We start from the raw sequence: 16,395 nt of genomic DNA, 5'->3' as shown, positions 1-16,395 counted from the left end.
AGAGACAGAGTGTGAACAGGGGAGGGACAGAGAGAGAGGGAGACACAGAATCCGAAGCAGGCTCCAGGCTCTGAGCTGTCAGCGCAGAGCCTGATGTGGGGCTCAAATCCACAAACTGTGAAATCATGACCTGAGCCGGAGTCAGTCGCTTAACTGACTGAGCCACCCAGGCGCCCCAACTTTATTCTTTTTCAAGATTGTCTTGGTTCTTCTTGGCCCCTCACATTTCCCTGGCATAGGGTGAACCAGTTTTCCCATTTATGCAAGAAAGGTAGCTGGGATTTGGATAGGAATTGTGTTGAATCTAGATCAATTATAGATCAATTCGAGAATTGTCATCTTAACAAGACTGTCTTCTGAACCATCAACACAGGATGCCTTTCATCCACCTAAGTCTTTTTAATTTCTCTCAGTGATGTTTTCTTGCCTGTTTTCAGCATATATGTCTTGCACTTCCTTATAAAATCTAATCCTAAGTATTTCATTCTTTCTGATGCTCTTGGAAATGAAATTGTAAGCAGAATTGATGTTATTGTAAATGGAAATCGTTTTTTGAACTTGATTATCGGGTTGTAGTGAATAGTATAGTGGGATGTCAGGATGCATGTTGTGATGTCTATGTGCCTCCAAAGGGAAAACAAAAAGATGTATAATAACCAAAGTAATGAGAGGGGGGACAAAATAATAAAAATTATTTAATCCAGGGGCGCCTGGGTGGCTCAGTTGGTTGAGCGTCCAACTTCGACTCAGGTCATGATCTCACAGGTCGTGAGTTTGAGCCCCACGACAGGCTCTGTGCTGGGGGCCTGGAGCCTGTTTCGGATTCTGTGTCTCCCTCGCTCCCTGCCCCTCCCCCACTCATACTGTCTCTCTTTGTCTCTCAAAAAATGAATAAATGTTAGAAAAAAAAATTAAAGAATCCAGAAGGTGGCAAGACAGAGAAGAAAGGCATTCTGGAAGAGGCGGGATAAATACCAAGCACTAAGTAAGACAATAAACCTAAATCCCAATATAGTAGGGGTTACAGGAACTGGAAATAGACCAAATGCTCCAGTTCAAAGGCAGAGATGGCTCAACTGAGTTTAAAAAATATTACAGTCCTCGAGCCTCCCCACGGTGGTGGGCATGGAGGTTTGGCCATTTGTTGCACCACTGCTGGTCCCTCAGGTCCCCAGGGAGAAAGTTCTAGAAGTCCCAGGTGCTGAGGAGACCTGCAGAAGTTCCGTGGCAGTTGGAGCCCCTCAAGGGAAGGGAGCCATTTCCTTTCTGGTCCAGGAAAGCGCTGCTGGCCGGTTCAGCCTGCCTCCGCCTGGCACAAGCATTTGCTCAGCTGGTGAGCCTTTAATTGTGTGAGGGGTGCTCGGACCCCCAAGCTCTGTCCTCGCTGGGTCTGGGCAGGACGTGCAGGTCGCCCACCGCCGCCTCCCTCCCTGTCTTCCCGGGGGCCTCACTCCAGCTGCTCCAGACTGTTCTCTGCCCTGCCTCAGCCCCCAGTCCTGGCTTCTTCCAGTCAAGTCCCAGGGTCCCCGGAAAGCTGGAGCCACACGGGTCCTAGGTGGTAATAAAACCACATTGCTCCCCCTGTTCACCTCCTCCTCCCCCCCCCCCCCCCCAGCACTCCAGTGAACCCTGCCCCTGCAGGAAGATCCACGGGGGCATCTCCTGGATGGGGGTGTGAGCAGCTTCTGAGGGGTCTATGAGGAATCTGTAGTTTGACCCCTTCATGAGCCTGTGGTGGGGGGTGGGGGGTGGCACGGGAAGGCCAAAGAGCTGGGCAAAAGTTGGGGTACACTATGGCCACCGTCGGGGTGGGGGGTGGAGACCACAATGGACTTGATGCTTCTCCGCACATGGGCTCCACCCCTGCCTCCTTCTGAGCTCCGCCCATGCACTTGGGGTGTGATGTCTTCCCCGGACCCTTCAACCTGACCCTTCTCTGGTCTCATCTGCCCCCCCCACCGCCACCCCCATCGGACCACCTGGCTCTGATCATCTTCTGCCCTCCCTTCTCACCAGCACCCATCTCTACCTTTCCCAGCTCTTAGCTCCCTGGTCTCAATTCACACAAGTGCACCCCACTGGTGTGTGGTCCTAGCCCCTGAGACAGCCCCCCCCCGGCAGCACAGGGCACACCCCCGCCCCCCCCCCCCCCCCCGCCAGCCAGAACAGACAAGGCCCCCCGGTCCCTCCCTCCCTCCAGCCCATGCACCGCTGAAGAGTGTACGTTCACAAGGAACCTTCTCTCGCTGCCTGGTCAGAACAGAGGTTTCCAGTGGCTCCAGAGACAGGGGGACGCCAGGTGTCCCGGCAAACAGAGCTGCGTCAGCGTCTCTGCGCGCCAGAGGGACGACCGCGGTCTGAGGAAGCGTCACGATGACCATCACCCCGGACGTCAGGTTGGAGTATTTAGAGGGAGTCGCCGCCCTCATTCTGAAGTTCAAGCCCGACAAGTGGAGCAAGATGGTGGGAGCTGAGGAGAACCTGGCCTTGTTCACCGAGTTCTTTGAGAAGCCGGACGTGCTGGTCCTGGTTCTGACGCTCAGTCCGGCCGGCATGATCATCCCCTGCCTGGGCTTCCCCGCCTCCCTCAAGTCCAAAGGCGTTTACTTCATCAAGAAGAAACCAGGGAACGTCAAGAAGGATACCTACAAAGACCAGCTCATCTACGGGGACATAAGCCCCACCCCTGTGGAGCACCTGATCGCTGTCGTGGAGGAGGTGGGTGCCCCGGGTGGGCCAGGGGCCAGAGGAAGGATCTCTGGTAGTGGGTGGTCTAGAGCCCTGCCACTCAGGGGGTGGCCCACGGGCCACCGGCATCAGCCTCCCTGGGAGCCCATCAGAAATGCAGGAGCCCTGGGGCGCCTGGGTGGCGCAGTCGGTTAAGCGTCCGACTTCAGCCAGGTCACGATCTCGCGGTCCGTGAGTTCGAGCCCCGCGTCGGGCTCTGGGCTGATGGCTCAGAGCCTGGAGCCTGTTTCCGATTCTGTGTCTCCCTCTCTCTCTGCCCCTCCCCCGTTCATGCTCTGTCTCTCTCTGTCCCAAAAATAAATAAATGTTGAAAAAAAAAAAAAGAAATGCAGGAGCCCTGATGCCGAGGCAGACCTGTGTCCTTTTTTTTTTTTTTTTTTAATGTTTATTTTCGAGAGAGAGAGACGAGCAGGGGAGGGGCAGTGAGGGAGGGAGACGCACAATCCGAAGCAGGCTCCAGCCATCAGCACAGAGCCCGACGCGGGGCGTGAACTCATGAACTGTGAGATCGTGACCTGAGCCGGAGTCGGACGCTCAACCGACCGGGCCCCCCGGGCGCCCCGACAGGCCTGCGTTCTGACCAGACCGAGAGCCCCCGGCCCGGCACCACGTTAGGACCTCTGGACAGCCACACCAGCCAGAGTCCGAGTGACGTAGCTTTCTGGCCATTGCTCTCCTCACGTGTGACATGAGGACTCGTGGGACCCAAGTGCCAACTCAGGGCTCAGGCCAGCGTCCTTCCATCTGGAGGAGGAGCTTGGGGGGCCCGGAGCTGACAGGCGTCCGCGTCAGTCTGCTCCGGCTGCCACGACAGGGTACCACGGGCCTGGGGGCTGGAAGTCCGAGATCCAGGTGTGGGAGGGGTTCCTTCCGGAGCCTCCCTCCTGGTCCTGTAGATGCCGTCTCCTCCCCGTGTCCTCACCTGGCCGTCCCTCCGTGCCTGTCAGCGTCCAGACCTCTCACAAGGACGCCAGTCGCGTTGGATTTGGGCCTCCCACCCGTGTGACCTCATTCTAACTCGATCACCTCTTGAAAGCCCCGTCTCCAAAGACAGCCACACCCCAGGGTGCCGGGGTTGGGGCTTCACGTGAGCCGGGGGGGGGGGGGGTGCCGGCTCTCCCCTCGTGGAGCTGGCTTTGCCGGCAGGCGGCCGTCCTGGGCCCGCGCCCCTCTGCCGGCCGTGCCTCCCCCTGGCATCGATTCGGGGTCCCCACTCCTCCTGGGCGCCACCGGGTCGGAGGACACACGTGGGTACGCGTCCGGGGCCCTTGCCTTTCAGGTGCTCTGGTCTCTGTTAAACCAAAGCGAAAACTTGAGCGGATGGCCCCGGGTGGTCTCAGAGGACATTGTGAGGCAGGTCCACAAGCTGAAGAACGAGATGTTTGTGATGGGGGGCAAGATCAGAGGGACGACGCTGCTGCCCATCCCGGAGCACCTGGGGAGTCTGGACGGCACTCTGGAGTCCGTGGAGAGGTAGGCACCTCGGCCCAGGCCACCGGCCGGGTGCGGGACTAGCCGACCGGTGGCCGGCAGGGTTGGAGCACGGGAGGACGGGGTGCCGGGAGACAGCGCTGAGTCCGAGGTCAAAGGCAGGAGGGCAGCGCGGCGGGGGTGGGGGGAGGGGGGGACTGGAGCCCCTCCCCCACCACGCACGTGTATGCGTCCAGGCGGCCCGCGGCCCCTATAGGGTGTCACACAGGATATCCAGATCTAGGACGTGGGCACTGAGGGGCGTGGGAGGGGTTTGGGGCAGGTGGAGACCGCGCGTGTAGATAGAGGCTGTGTCGTCCCAGAGGCCCCGGGAGGCACGAGATGTCCCCCCGCACCTGCCCGACCACCACGTTCAGCTGGCTGGTATGTGAGGCTCTCGGAGCCGCTGCGGGGTGACGGCATGCTCCATCTACTCACGTCAGAGGGTGACCGCTCTTGGGGGGGCTCACTGTGCAGGCAGGTCCTCCACACAACCCCCGACACAGGCCTTGTGTGGCCCCGATCAGGATGGCATGAGGAGCCCACCTGGGACATGGTCTCATCCTTGTTCAATCTGGGCCTCTCTGAGCTGGGAGGTCTGGGGACTCCCCCTGCCATCCTCCTGCACCCTCGCCCCCCCCGTCCTCCCCCGTCCTCCTCCCTCCCCCGTCCTCCTCCCTCCCCCGTCCTCCTCCCTCCCCCGTCCTCCTCCCTCCCCCGTCCTCCTCCACCCCCGTCCTCCTCCACCCCCGTCCTCCTCCACCCCCGTCCTCCTCCACCCCGTCCTCCTCCCCCACCCCGTCCTCCTCCCCCCTCCTTCCCCCTCCTCCCCCTCCTCCCCCCTCCTCCCCCTCCTCCCCCCTCCCCCACCATCCTCCTCCTCCCCCCTCCCCCACCATCCTCCTCCTCCCCCCTCCCCCACCATCCTCCTCCTCCCCCATCCTCCTCCCCCCCATCCTCCTCCCCACCATCCTCCCCACCATCCTCCCCCCTCCTCCCCCCTCCTCCCCCCTCCTCCCCCACCATCCTCCCCCCTCCTCCCCCACCATCCTCTCCCCTCCTCCCCCACCATCCTCCTCCTCCCCCCTCCTCCCCCACCATCCTCCCCACCATCCTCCCCCCCATCCTCCTCCCCACCATCCTCCCCCCCACCATCCTCCCCCCCATCCTCCTCCCCACCATCCTCCTCCCACCATCCTCCCCCACCACCCCCTCCCCCCACCATCCCCCTCCCCCCACCATCCTCCTCCTCCTCCACCACCCTCTGGGACGTGAGGCAAGATGCCTGGGGCCTGTTGTCTGAGGACCACTGGTGGAGGCGGGTGGGAGGGGGGGACAATTCCTGCCCAGAAGGGGCAGAGCTGGTAAAACCTGGCACCTGTGGCTGTGAGAGCGTCTTCCTCCACCTTCTGCTCTGCAGGATGCCCCCCTCCCTGGACAGCTCGCTGCTGCACGCCATCGAAACTGTCATCATCGACTGGTCCCACCAGATCCGGGACGTGCTGAGCCAAGACTCGGCCCAGGCCCTGCTGGACGGACAGCACCCCCTGCCCCGCGTCGAGTTTGAGTTCTGGGATGCCCGGCTGACGAACCTCGAGTGCATCCATGAGCAGGTGACCGGGCCTGAGCTGCTCGGCAGCCACCGTCTAGCCAGGCGGACTCGTCACCAACGCGGCCCCTCCGTGCGGACCCCCAGGATCCCCGAGGCCCCGCGTGCAGCCCTCCGTTCCAGCGGCCGCAGGGTCTCGGGTCTTTGAGCCTCTCTCGAAAGGCTCCTTGTGTTCTTTCTCAGCTGAACAGGCCCAAAGTGAACAGAATAGTCGAGATCCTGGAAAAAGCCAGAAGCTGCTACTGGCCGGCCCTGCAAGGCGTGTACATGAACGTCACCGAAGGTGAGCCCAGGGAGCAGTCGGTGCCTTCGGCGAGGGGCTGGGGCGTCTCCCCTCCAGCAGCTTCCTTTGGGGAAGGGTGGTGGGTCTCGAGGAGCAGGTGTCGATGAACAGAGAGCCCTTGCTCTCGTCCCGTGCAGGGCTGAAGGAGGCCAATGACATTGTTCTGTATCTGAAGCCTCTGCGGATCCTTCTGGAAGAGATGGAGCAGACCGACTTCACGGTGGTGCGTCAGCCGGACAGAGGCCACTCTGAGGGGCTGGTCTCGTGTCTTAGGGGGAGGGGGCCCCCCATGCCACGGGGCTTCTTGTCCTGGGGAGCGCGTCTTCCTTCCGCTCTGGGGTCCCGTCCTGGAGGCACACCCGCCCGTCTCCCCTCCCCCTGCCAGCTCCCCACCGTCATCGCCAAGGTGCTGTTCACGACCGGCTTCATCTGGGCCACCTCCGAGCATTACAACACGCCCTCCCGGATCATCATCATCCTGCAGGAGCTCTGCAACCTGATCATTGAGATGGTAGCCTTGCCCCTCCCTGTCTCTCCGTGTCCCCGAGGCTGGCGTTCCCGGGCGGTTACACGCACGCAAAGTGGCTGGCACCGGGGTCTACGGGCCCCGGGCTGAGCTTGGGCCCTCTTGGTGGCCACCCAAGAGTCCTCCCAAGACCTGGCCAATGCCAGCCCAAGCTGCCCCCCACGCCTGGAGGGAGGAGGACAGCAAGGGGACCGAGTCCCAGCACCCCAAGACTCGGCCGGGACTGAGGGGTTTTATGCACCTGCCCCGAGATCCTTCCAGATTCCCTTCCTTCCCTGCTTGTCACCAGCCTGCCTCAGCCAGCCACCAGCCTTTGAGTCTGGGCCACCTGCGGGTGGTGCTTGCGGGCCTGGACCCTGCAGCGGGGGGCAGGGCTGTATTTCTGGGTCCCTGGAGGCCCCTGGTCCCAGGGGACCGGATTCTGTGCAGCAGCCCATACACTGCGGGGCTGCAGGGCCGGGCAAGGCAGGGAGCCGGCCGACCGGTTGGGGCAGGAACATAAGGGACGGTTGACGTGTCCCAAGGGGTAGGCCGAGGACCCCGTGCCGGGCTGTTCGTAGCCCGCTGAGCGGCCTGTGGGCAGTGCGCCCGGATGTCCCCCGCGGAGAGCTCGGTCACGACTTGGGAATGCCTTCTCTTCGGCCCAGACGCGCAATTTCCTGAGCCCAGACCTGGTGCTGAAGGGCCTGCAGGGCGAAACAGAGGAGGTTCTGAGCGGCATCTCCCTGTCCGTGGGCGTCCTGAAGGAGCTCTACCACACCTACGACTTCTGCTGTGCGAACATGAGGCTTTTCTTTAAGGTACGGCCTGACGTCAGAGCCGGGTCGGGGGGCGACTCCGCGCGAGCTCCACCTGCACACGTGGGAGTGTCTGGGCCAAGCACGGCCTCCCTTCTCTCTCCCCCCTTGAAGGACAAGGAGCCGGTGCCTTGGGAGTTCCCTTCGTCCCTGGCGTTTTCCAGAATGAATGCCTTCTTCCGTCGCATCCAGACCATTGAGGTACAGGTGACGCTTGGTTCAGGCTGCCCTTAACCTTGGGAGAGCTGCGCCTCCCGTCCTTACCCCGCCACCATCACACAGCCCCCAGCAGGGAGGATGAGAGTCCCGCCCGAGCATCCGCGTCATGGGGAAACCGAGTCACGGGCCGGCCTCCTCCGCGCCCGGAGCTGTCGGCCAAGAACAAAAGTGGCCCGTTGTGGCTGCTTCTCCACACCCCACACCTTCTGTCCAGGAGCAGGCTGATGACAAATTAAGCAGGCACAGCCAGGGGGCCGGGAGGCCGAGGGAGAGGGCTAGCGGGGCTAGGCTAGGGCAGGTGTGGACGGACGCAGGACCCCGCACAAGCATTGTCAGATACATGGAGTGACCGAGCAAATGAACGTTTTTTTTTGTTTTGTTTTGTTTTTTTGTTTTTTTTTTCAACGTTTATTTATTTTGGGGACAGAGAGAGACAGAGCATGAACGGGGGAGGGGCAGAGAGAGAGGGAGACACAGAATCGGAAACAGGCTCCAGGCTTTGAGCCATCAGCCCAGAGCCCGACGCGGGGCTCGAACTCACGGACCGCGAGATTGTGACCTGGCTGAAGTCGGACGCTTAACCGACTGCGCCACCCAGGCGCCCCGCAAATGAACGTTTTTAAAGTTTTTTTTTTAAATTTTTTTTAGTTTTGAGAGAGAGAGAGAGAGAGAGCAGGGGAGGGGCAAAGAGAGAGGGAGACACAGAATCCAAAACAGGCTCCAGGCTCTGAGCTGTCCGCACAGAGCCCGACGCGGGGCTCGAACCCACCAACTGTGAGATCATGACCTGAGCCGAACTCAGACGCTTAACCGACTGAGCCACCCGGGCGTCCCTCAGTCTCCTTATTTGTAAAATGGGCTCATAACAGTACCTATTCTGTCCAGTTGATGGGAGACGGCCCCGGCCTCGGCACCAGCTCGGGGGAGTGATCGGTGCCAGGCCCTAGGTTGGGCTCCCGAGGCTGCGTGACATCCTCAAGGAGCCTTGGGGATCTGGGCTGGGAAACAGCAGCCTCACACGGAAGCAGCGAGGTCCCGTGAACGGACCGGGTGTGATTACATGCCAAGGTCAAGAGCGAGTGGGGGTTCTGGAAAGGGAGAGCCCCGCCAGAGGCCAGAATAGTTGCAAAAGCCTCCAGGAAGAGACAGGGCCGCACCTCAGAGGCGGTAGGATTTACATGCAGGCCTCTGTCCCGGCATCCTGGGCGTGAGGGCATCCTTTCAGACCCTCGTCAGGGACGGGCTCGAAGTTGGGGACGGGCTTCCAGGAAGCAGAAGATTTGAAGCTGAGTCAGGACATCAGAAACGACATGGTGCCTTTCCAACCGCCTCCCCCCACAGCTGAGGAAATGGGGGCCCCAGTAAAGCGTGATCTATGTAGAGGTGCCTTTCGGGCGGTGTGGGGTCCGGACAAGAAGAGCCCAACCTCCTCATGGCTTGGAGGTGACTCTCAGAGTATTCCAGAAAGCACTTTACAGAACAGAATTGAACAGAGGGCCCCCCACTGCCCTGAGGCCCCCAGGGTTCTTGCTCCCTGGCTCCTTCCTGCTGGATAAGTGGCTCATCCGTTGCGTTTAGTTACGGAGATTACTGGGTGGGTGTTTTTTTTTCTCCCCTCCCCCAGGATCTTTATAAAACAGCCATCGAGTTTCTGAAGTTGGAGAAAATCGAGCTGGGGGGAGTGAGAGGGAACATCCTTGGAAGCATGGTCACCCAGATTTACGATGAGGTCTTTGAGCTGGTGAAGGTCTTTGCCGAGTGCAAATATGACCCCTTGGACCCCGGAGATTCGGTAAGTCGGGGGCCTCGGCCGGATCCACGACAGACGCCCCGGGTGTGGGAGGCACAGGGAGGGGGTGTGTTAGACGGTCACGTTCTGAAGACGTGCTCACGACAATTTGCGCACTCAGATGCAGCCCCGAATCCTGCCAGTGGGCTCAGGGTTGGGGTCAGAGTGAGTATTCCCCCGCTTTGCATGCCGACTTACCAGGTTGGTGTTCTGATTCAATTGCAGAGTTTTGACAACGATTATGCCAGTTTTGAGACCAAAATTCAAGATCTGGATAGGCGGCTGGCCACCATCTTCTGCCAGGGCTTTGATGGCTGCAGCTCCATTGAGTCATGCGCAAAGGTAGGCGTGGGCAGGGGCCTGCCGGCGTGGGGTGTCCCAGCAACACCCGGGGCGGGGGGCGACACCGGGAGTCACCTTGGGGTGACCATCTGGAGAAGAGGGGCTGGCCCAGCCGGGGGCCTCGCTCAGCGTCTCAGAGCTCCTTGGGTAACTCCTGTCGGGTTTTGTCGCCAAAGAGTAAGGAAGGAAAGGGAGTAAGGAGCAGGTGACAGTTTGTCCGTTTACCGATAGTCACTAAGTGAAGGTGTCCCTTTGTTCTCACTCGATTCGACCCTCCCCCTGCTCAAAAGGACCAAACGTTAGAGTTGCTGTAAAAATAAAACGTGCGCTTTTTGACCCGCTGAGCTGAATTCACGCCCTCTTCGACATCCGAGGCTCCACGAGTGGCCCCGGCATCATTAACAGGGACCCGCCGCTGCCCTGTTGGTACGTGTCTGCCTTCCGTGTACTTTTCTACGATTTCCAGGTGGCGAGCGTTATGTGTTTTTAGCACTTTTGCACTTAGCAAAAAGGCAGGATGCTATGGAAAAAGGATGTCAAAAAATAGACGGCAGAAAGGCGCTAACCCCCCTGGACAATATCCGTTCAAAAGGGAAGCACGGGGGCGCCTGAGCGGCTCAGTCGGTTGAGCGTCCGACGCTTGATTTCGGCTCAGGTCTTGATGGCAGGGTCGTGGGATCGGGGTCTGTGCTGAGCCTGGAGCCTGCTTGGGATTCTCTCTGCCCCCCTCCTCCCTCCCTCCCTCTCTCTCTCTCTCTCTCTCTCTCTCTCTGCCTCTTTCTCTGCCTCTTTCTCTGCCTCTCTCCCCCCAACTCACGCTCTCTGTCTCTCTAGACTTGCCTACTCTCGCCCGGCAGGTTAAAAATTTTTTGAACGAAGCCGCCAACATGTAAAAGTTGAGAAGGTTCATGTGAAAGTCCAGACTTTCACCTTCTCTTGGAAGGCGATTTGGCCACACTGGCCTCTACACAGCCCCTCGTAGTAACAAGTGGCTGAAGGGAACAACTGTTCCTCCCTGTGGACAGAACGTGGCGTCCAGTTGGCCCCAGCCCCCGCCACTCCTTCCCGCCCTTGCTCACCCCTCTTCGTGCATTTCCGTGGCCTGCCTGGTTCCAACAAAACGATTGAGGCGGGCCTCTGCTGATGCCACGGCCCCTCTGGAGAACGGGCATCGAGCATTCAGATGAGTGAATATACGTATGTACTCGGGGAGGTTTTTTATTCCTGCCTGGTTTTCCGCGTGTTTCTCGACGCGGACACTCTGCGGGTCAGACCTGTTGCTTCCCCTGCTGTGCAGGCTCTAGGCTGCTGCAGGAAGTTCAGTGCCCACAGGGGACGCCCAGTAGTCATTCTAGGATCTTCGGTCCCACGCGCTCGGCTGAACTTGTCACCCACATTAGCCATCTCCTTGTGCCAGCTCGGAAAAGTCCAGAAGCCTGCGCAGGGTCACGCTGTTAGCCAGCGGCAGAGCCGGGACCCCAAACCAGCCCGAGTGTGGCCAGACAGGAGGACAGTCGGGGTGGCCCAGGTAGCTCAGGGTGCTGACCATCTTCCTGGATCCTGGATCTCCCCGGCGGAAATGGCCAGGATGTGCCTTTGCCTTCGCCTTCGAGACCTTGTTTTTGCAAACACAAGGGAATCGGATCTGCAAATGGGATGAGCAAGTTAGTCTTAGATTCAGTCGGTGCTCCAAGCAGAATATCCGTGAATGCAAATTAACCCAGCAGTGGAAGTGCTGTTCCCGTCTCTGGAACATTCTTCCCCCTAGGTAGCTGCCTCAGGCCAGCGCGAGGCCTCCAGGACTTCCCTGCAGACCCGGCCCTCCCTGGTGTCTTCTATTGTGTGTGGGTCTCTGTGCATTCATTGTCCTCCGGGCTCGAATATCACCTCCCCAAAGGCAGGCGCTTGATTTGGGTGCACTCAGAACCCAGCCAGCCGGCACGACAACAGGTGCTTTTGGGCTCTCGTCTCCCAGAGAACTGGCTCCGGCCGAGGGAGCGGAGTGGTACTGGGGTCCCAAAGCTCCAAGGGTCCCAAACACAGGTTTCCAGCCAGTCCTGTAACCTGGAAACGGGAGTCTCCCGCCGCACCCCGTGATGGGGTCTCCCAAGCTAGAGGGCAGCGCGGGAGCCGGGCGGGCCCTGTGTCTCCCCTCCTGCAAGGGCAGAGCTGAGAGACGCGTACCTGTGCTCTTGGGGCTCAGGGGCTGGGGCTTTGTGCTGTTCAGTCCAGGGGCCTCAGGGAGCTTGGCTGTTGCGGCCAAACCAACAAGGTCGTCCCCTTCGTGATCGGGAGCCTGCGGTCAGCGCCGCGCTGCAAGGGGCAGGGTGTCCGGGAGGAAGCCCCCTCCCCCCAGGCACTCGAGGGGGTGGCGGAGGGAGGGGGCCACGAGCCAGAGCACAGAGGTCGTGAACAGGGCCCTCTTCTCCCCGGGCCTTTCTCGTCCCCTCTCCTTTCACGGCCTTAATCTGGGTTCCGCACGCAAAAAGGAAAGATTCTCTCCTAAATTTTAACTTTGTGCTCGTGCTAGATTAAAAAGAAAAAATGGAAAAAGAGAGGGGTGCCTGGGTTGCTCGGTTGGTTAAAGGTCTGACTTTAACATCTAGGCTCAGGTCCTGATCTCTCGGTTCGTGGGTTCAGACCTCCCCACGGGCTCTGTGCTGACGGCTCAGAGCCTGCAGCCTCCTCTCTCTCTCTCTCTCTCTCTCTCTCTCTCAAAAATAAACATTAAAAAAAGGAAAAGGAGGGAGAAAACAGTGCCTGTAAACCGTCTCCACATCTACCTGCCTTTCCCTCCGCACCTGGGAGCATTTCCTTTCCAGCTTGACAACCCTGAGCCCTAATTAGGACAGGCCCCCGGGGCTCCCTCCTTCCCAGCCCGTGGATTCCCTGCAAGTCCCCGAGCTGCCCCGATGCCATCTCTCACACACAGCCATGAAAGTTCTAGAGCAATTTTCCGCATGATCTCCTGGCAGAAAATAAGATTAGCTTCCTGCCCAGAAGCCAAAACCATGTGAACGCGGAGGGGGGGCGGGTGGGAGGGGAACCGGACAGACAGACCGTCAGGAGGGTCGTGAACCAACAAGAGGAACCTGTGTCTTCCAGGGGGCACTTGTCAAGTTTGTGAGAACTTGCGACAACGGTGACCCCCGGTGGCAGCCCCCCCACCCCGCGGGGAGCTGTGCTTGGAGCCTTACTTTCTCCCAGCCATCCAGCTACTCTGTCTGGCTTTCCTGTTTCTGCAGCCGGGTCTCACTGTTGCCCAGAAAGGCCATTTTGGGGACATTGTCATATTTTTCACACCAAAAACTGGGGCGAATCTGAGACTTGGGTCCAGTGCCCCCAGACCCCAAGAGCCTTGGACCTTGTGACCTGAGCACCTTTGATCTCCGTTTGCCTCAAGGGCCACTCTCATTGGCCCCAGTCCACGTCTTGGATGACCTCAGGCCAGCTGAGGAGCTTCCAGAACTTTCTCTGGGTTCTAGGAAGGGCTCCCCCTTCAGGCCCAGCCCAGGGCCCTAGGCTTTGCTGTGCCTTGACCGTGAGCTGTGACCTTTTAGGAAAATTCTCCATCTGATTCCAGCCAGCACCCTACCCCAAACATCCAGATAAAATATCTTGCTCTCTTCTAAGCATTTTATTTTCTAAAACAATTCCTAATGTTGAGCATACATAGGCCGTGAGGGCGATGAGCCAGCTACTTGCAGAGGTTCTCGGGCATGGTTACCGTTTTCAGAAATGTGCTGTGTTGCCTCCCCGGTTAATTTGGGCCAATGGCATCCAGCAGACAGGTCTGCAGGCCTAGCTTTCCTCTCAGGGTAAAGGACACATTACGGGGGATGCGGTAACTTGGGCTTGAACCCCCCAGCGTCACAGCCTACTCCACGTTCCAAACTTCCCTCTGTGACTTCCTCAAATCCTTGGGGGCGACGTTCTCAATCAGTGCTCCCCACCCCCCCGGCGTCTCTGCTCACGGCCTGGGCCCCCGTCCCCACCTCCGCCCCCACCCTGGCCAGCCTGACTTCTCTCGGGCCTCGAATGTTACCAGACCTCAGACCTAGTTTGTAGCGTTGGCTTCCAGCCAAGCGTTTTGGGACCCCGCGTGCGTCAACCCGCGAATCACGGAGGCGTCGCATTTAACCAGCTGCTCCGCAGGGGAAGATTCTGTGTCCTCGCCCCGTTGGGCCAACAGCCACGCGGCGGGGGCGGGGCCGGGGAGGGGGCCGCCGGCGGGGACCCCGGCGAAGGCGCGTCTCTCCTCGCTCCCCAGCTCCTGTACATGTGTGGGGGCCTCCTGGAGCGGCCTCTGATTCTTGCTGAGGTGGTGCCCAGGTACTCGGTCATGCTGGAGCTGTTCGATGCCGAGCTGGACAACACCAAGACCTTGTACGACGCCCAGCTCGCAGCCTCCGCAGACGGGAACATCCCCCCGCTCCACAAGAACATGCCCCCCGTGGCCGGGCAGCTGAAGTGGAGCCTGGAGCTGCAGGAGAGGTTGGAGGCACCCATGAGGGAACTGAAGCACATAGACCACCCGTGAGTCACGGCCCCGGGGGGGGCAGCGCGCCTCCGTGGCGGCAGGCGAGGGGAAGTTCCGTCCTGACTCCCGAGGCCGTCCCGCCCTTCACGTTGGCCAGGCCTCTCCTCCCCAGAGCACGATCCCGGAAAAGACCCCACTCCCGTCCCCCCTCCTCCGGCGGGAGCCTGCTCGGGGAGCACGGCCCTAAGGATCTGGCTTGCCCCCGCCCCGACGGTCAGCCTGAGGGAGAGTGACGAAACCATCCGAGTGAGGACGAGCACTGGCTGGTCGGAGCTTGTCACGGCAGGACGCGGCCACTGTCGCTGCGTCTGGCGGAGACGCGGACGCAGGCGGGGGAGGGGAGAACAGAGCGAAGGCTTCAGCTGTGCCCTGACTGGAGGCCGCCCCGGGCCTGGGGGCTGGAGGGGTCGCCTCTGCGATTGGCTTGGGGGGCGTCTCCGCTTTCTCCAATCGGTCCTGAGTTGGACGGGAAGCTGGCAGTCCTCAACCAAGTCCTGGCCGTTTGGGGCCAATTGTTACCGGGGCGGGGGTTGACATCCTGGACCCGTTGCTGCCGTCACGGGCGGTTGTCTGTCTGTCCGTTCAGTCTCCCGGCCCAGAGGAAAGGGAAAGCCGGCTGCTTCAGCACCCCCAGATCTGGGAGCCGCACTGAGGGCGCTAAAGAGACCCTGAAGGAGGCGGGCACCTCACCACCCCGTCACCCCATCACCCCATCACCCCATCTGACCGGTTCCAGGGTCATGTCCAGCACAGAGGCCAAGCTGATCTACCAGAAGTACGACGAGATGATGGGGCTGCTAAGAAACTACCGTGAGAGGACCTACCGGCAGTGGGTGGCCGGCGTGGACCAGGACTGCCACTTCAACCTGGGGCAGCCCCTGATACGGCGGGACCCCGTCACCAACCTCATCCGAGTCAACTTCAGCAAAGCGGTGCGTGCCGTCCTTCCGCCGTGTCCACAGGGCGTCCGCGTCAAAGGTTCCGCTGGGACCAGGGCGCCCCCTACAGATGGCGGGTGGGAGAAGCCCAAAGAACAGACCCGTGGCGTATTTAGCTGGAACTTTACCGCGTGAGTGGTAAAGCGTGTCCGCGACGTGTCTGAGGTACGAGACCAAACAGCAGCTTCGGTGACGATAGTCCTTCGAAGCTTGGCTGCCTCTCCTGTGGTCTCAAGAGGCAACGTCAATCTGAGAATCGACAGGAACACGGAGAGAAAGGTCCTTGCGGGGTCTGAGCAGACGGGCCCTCTGGTGAAGTCAGGCAGGGTGGAGAGGATTCACGAGTGGGCTGTGGGGCGTGCATCCCAGGGCTCAAACCTGGGTAGCTGTGAGCCAAGTTTAAAGACAGAGGAGTGGGGTGGCCCGGGTTCCTGCCACAACGCACCTGCCATGCTTTAGATCCCGGCAGTGATACCGTGGAGGCAGATGTGAGGTTTCCTCTGAAACCTCCTCTTCCACTAAAATGGAGTCTTTTTTTTTTTTTTTTTTTTTTTAACTCCACAAATGTTTACTGAGCACCTACTTTGTGTCGGTGCTTGGAGTAAATGAATGAATGAAGCAGACAAAAATCTCAGTCCTCCTGGAGCATACCTTTCACTGGAGGACGGGGGCGGGAAGGAAAGAGAGAGCTGGGGGAAGGAGGCGGAGGAGGGGCAGGAGGAAACATAAGTTGGCGAAACAAAAGCAGCGAGGTACGTGATACTGAGGAGGTAGGGACGGGTGCCTCCGAGAACCTGGAGGACTGGGGGGCAGGTTGAAGTTTGGATGTCGGCAGAGACTTGTGGGAGGTCAGGGAGTTAGCGGATTCGAGGAGAAGCCTTTGAAGAGGGCAAACGGCTAAGGCGAGGACCACACGGGTGTGGTCGAGGGGCAGCGGGGAGGCCAGTGGGGTCTGGGGTCAGGGTGGAGTGAGCAGAGGGCTGGGGAGGGGAGTGGAAGAGGAGATGAAGGGAGGGGTGGAGGAGGGCGGGGGACAGGGCACTGAGAGCCTCCAGGACCAGCAGAGGGACTTGGGTTTTCGTTCCGAGTGACGTGGCTGCCGTGGCGGGTTTTCGAGGACAGATGTGCCCCGAT

At 60.1% G+C, this 16,395-nt stretch overlaps 1 protein-coding gene across 2 annotated transcripts in view; it reads left to right on the top strand.

The window, feature by feature from the left end:
* The first annotated feature begins 1,125 nt into the window (after window positions 1-1,125).
* DNAH17 (dynein axonemal heavy chain 17) overlaps window positions 1,126-16,395 on the top strand; it is a 103,411-nt gene continuing 88,141 nt past the window's right edge. The window contains exons 1-13 of one of the 2 annotated variants that reach the window (XM_045490925.1): window positions 1,126-1,333; window positions 2,264-2,718; window positions 4,028-4,221; window positions 5,639-5,831; window positions 6,011-6,110; window positions 6,248-6,333; window positions 6,496-6,621; window positions 7,284-7,436; window positions 7,548-7,634; window positions 9,277-9,444; window positions 9,667-9,783; window positions 14,054-14,319; window positions 15,060-15,255. In XM_045490925.1, coding sequence (XP_045346881.1) covers window positions 2,374-2,718; window positions 4,028-4,221; window positions 5,639-5,831; window positions 6,011-6,110; window positions 6,248-6,333; window positions 6,496-6,621; window positions 7,284-7,436; window positions 7,548-7,634; window positions 9,277-9,444; window positions 9,667-9,783; window positions 14,054-14,319; window positions 15,060-15,255 — 2,031 coding nt within the window. In that variant the 5' untranslated portion in view covers window positions 1,126-1,333; window positions 2,264-2,373. Of the gene's footprint in view, window positions 1,334-2,258; window positions 2,719-4,027; window positions 4,222-5,638; window positions 5,832-6,010; window positions 6,111-6,247; window positions 6,334-6,495; window positions 6,622-7,283; window positions 7,437-7,547; window positions 7,635-9,276; window positions 9,445-9,666; window positions 9,784-14,053; window positions 14,320-15,059; window positions 15,256-16,395 lie in introns of both variants that reach the window. The other variant, XM_045490924.1, reaches the window with a different exon arrangement.

The sequence above is a fragment of the Leopardus geoffroyi genome, chromosome E1, assembly GCF_018350155.1.
Source record: "Leopardus geoffroyi isolate Oge1 chromosome E1, O.geoffroyi_Oge1_pat1.0, whole genome shotgun sequence".
NCBI classification, from domain to species: Eukaryota; Metazoa; Chordata; class Mammalia; order Carnivora; family Felidae; genus Leopardus; species Leopardus geoffroyi.
Note: the sequence above shows the minus strand (reverse complement) of the source record. Positions and strands in the feature narration are given on the sequence as shown.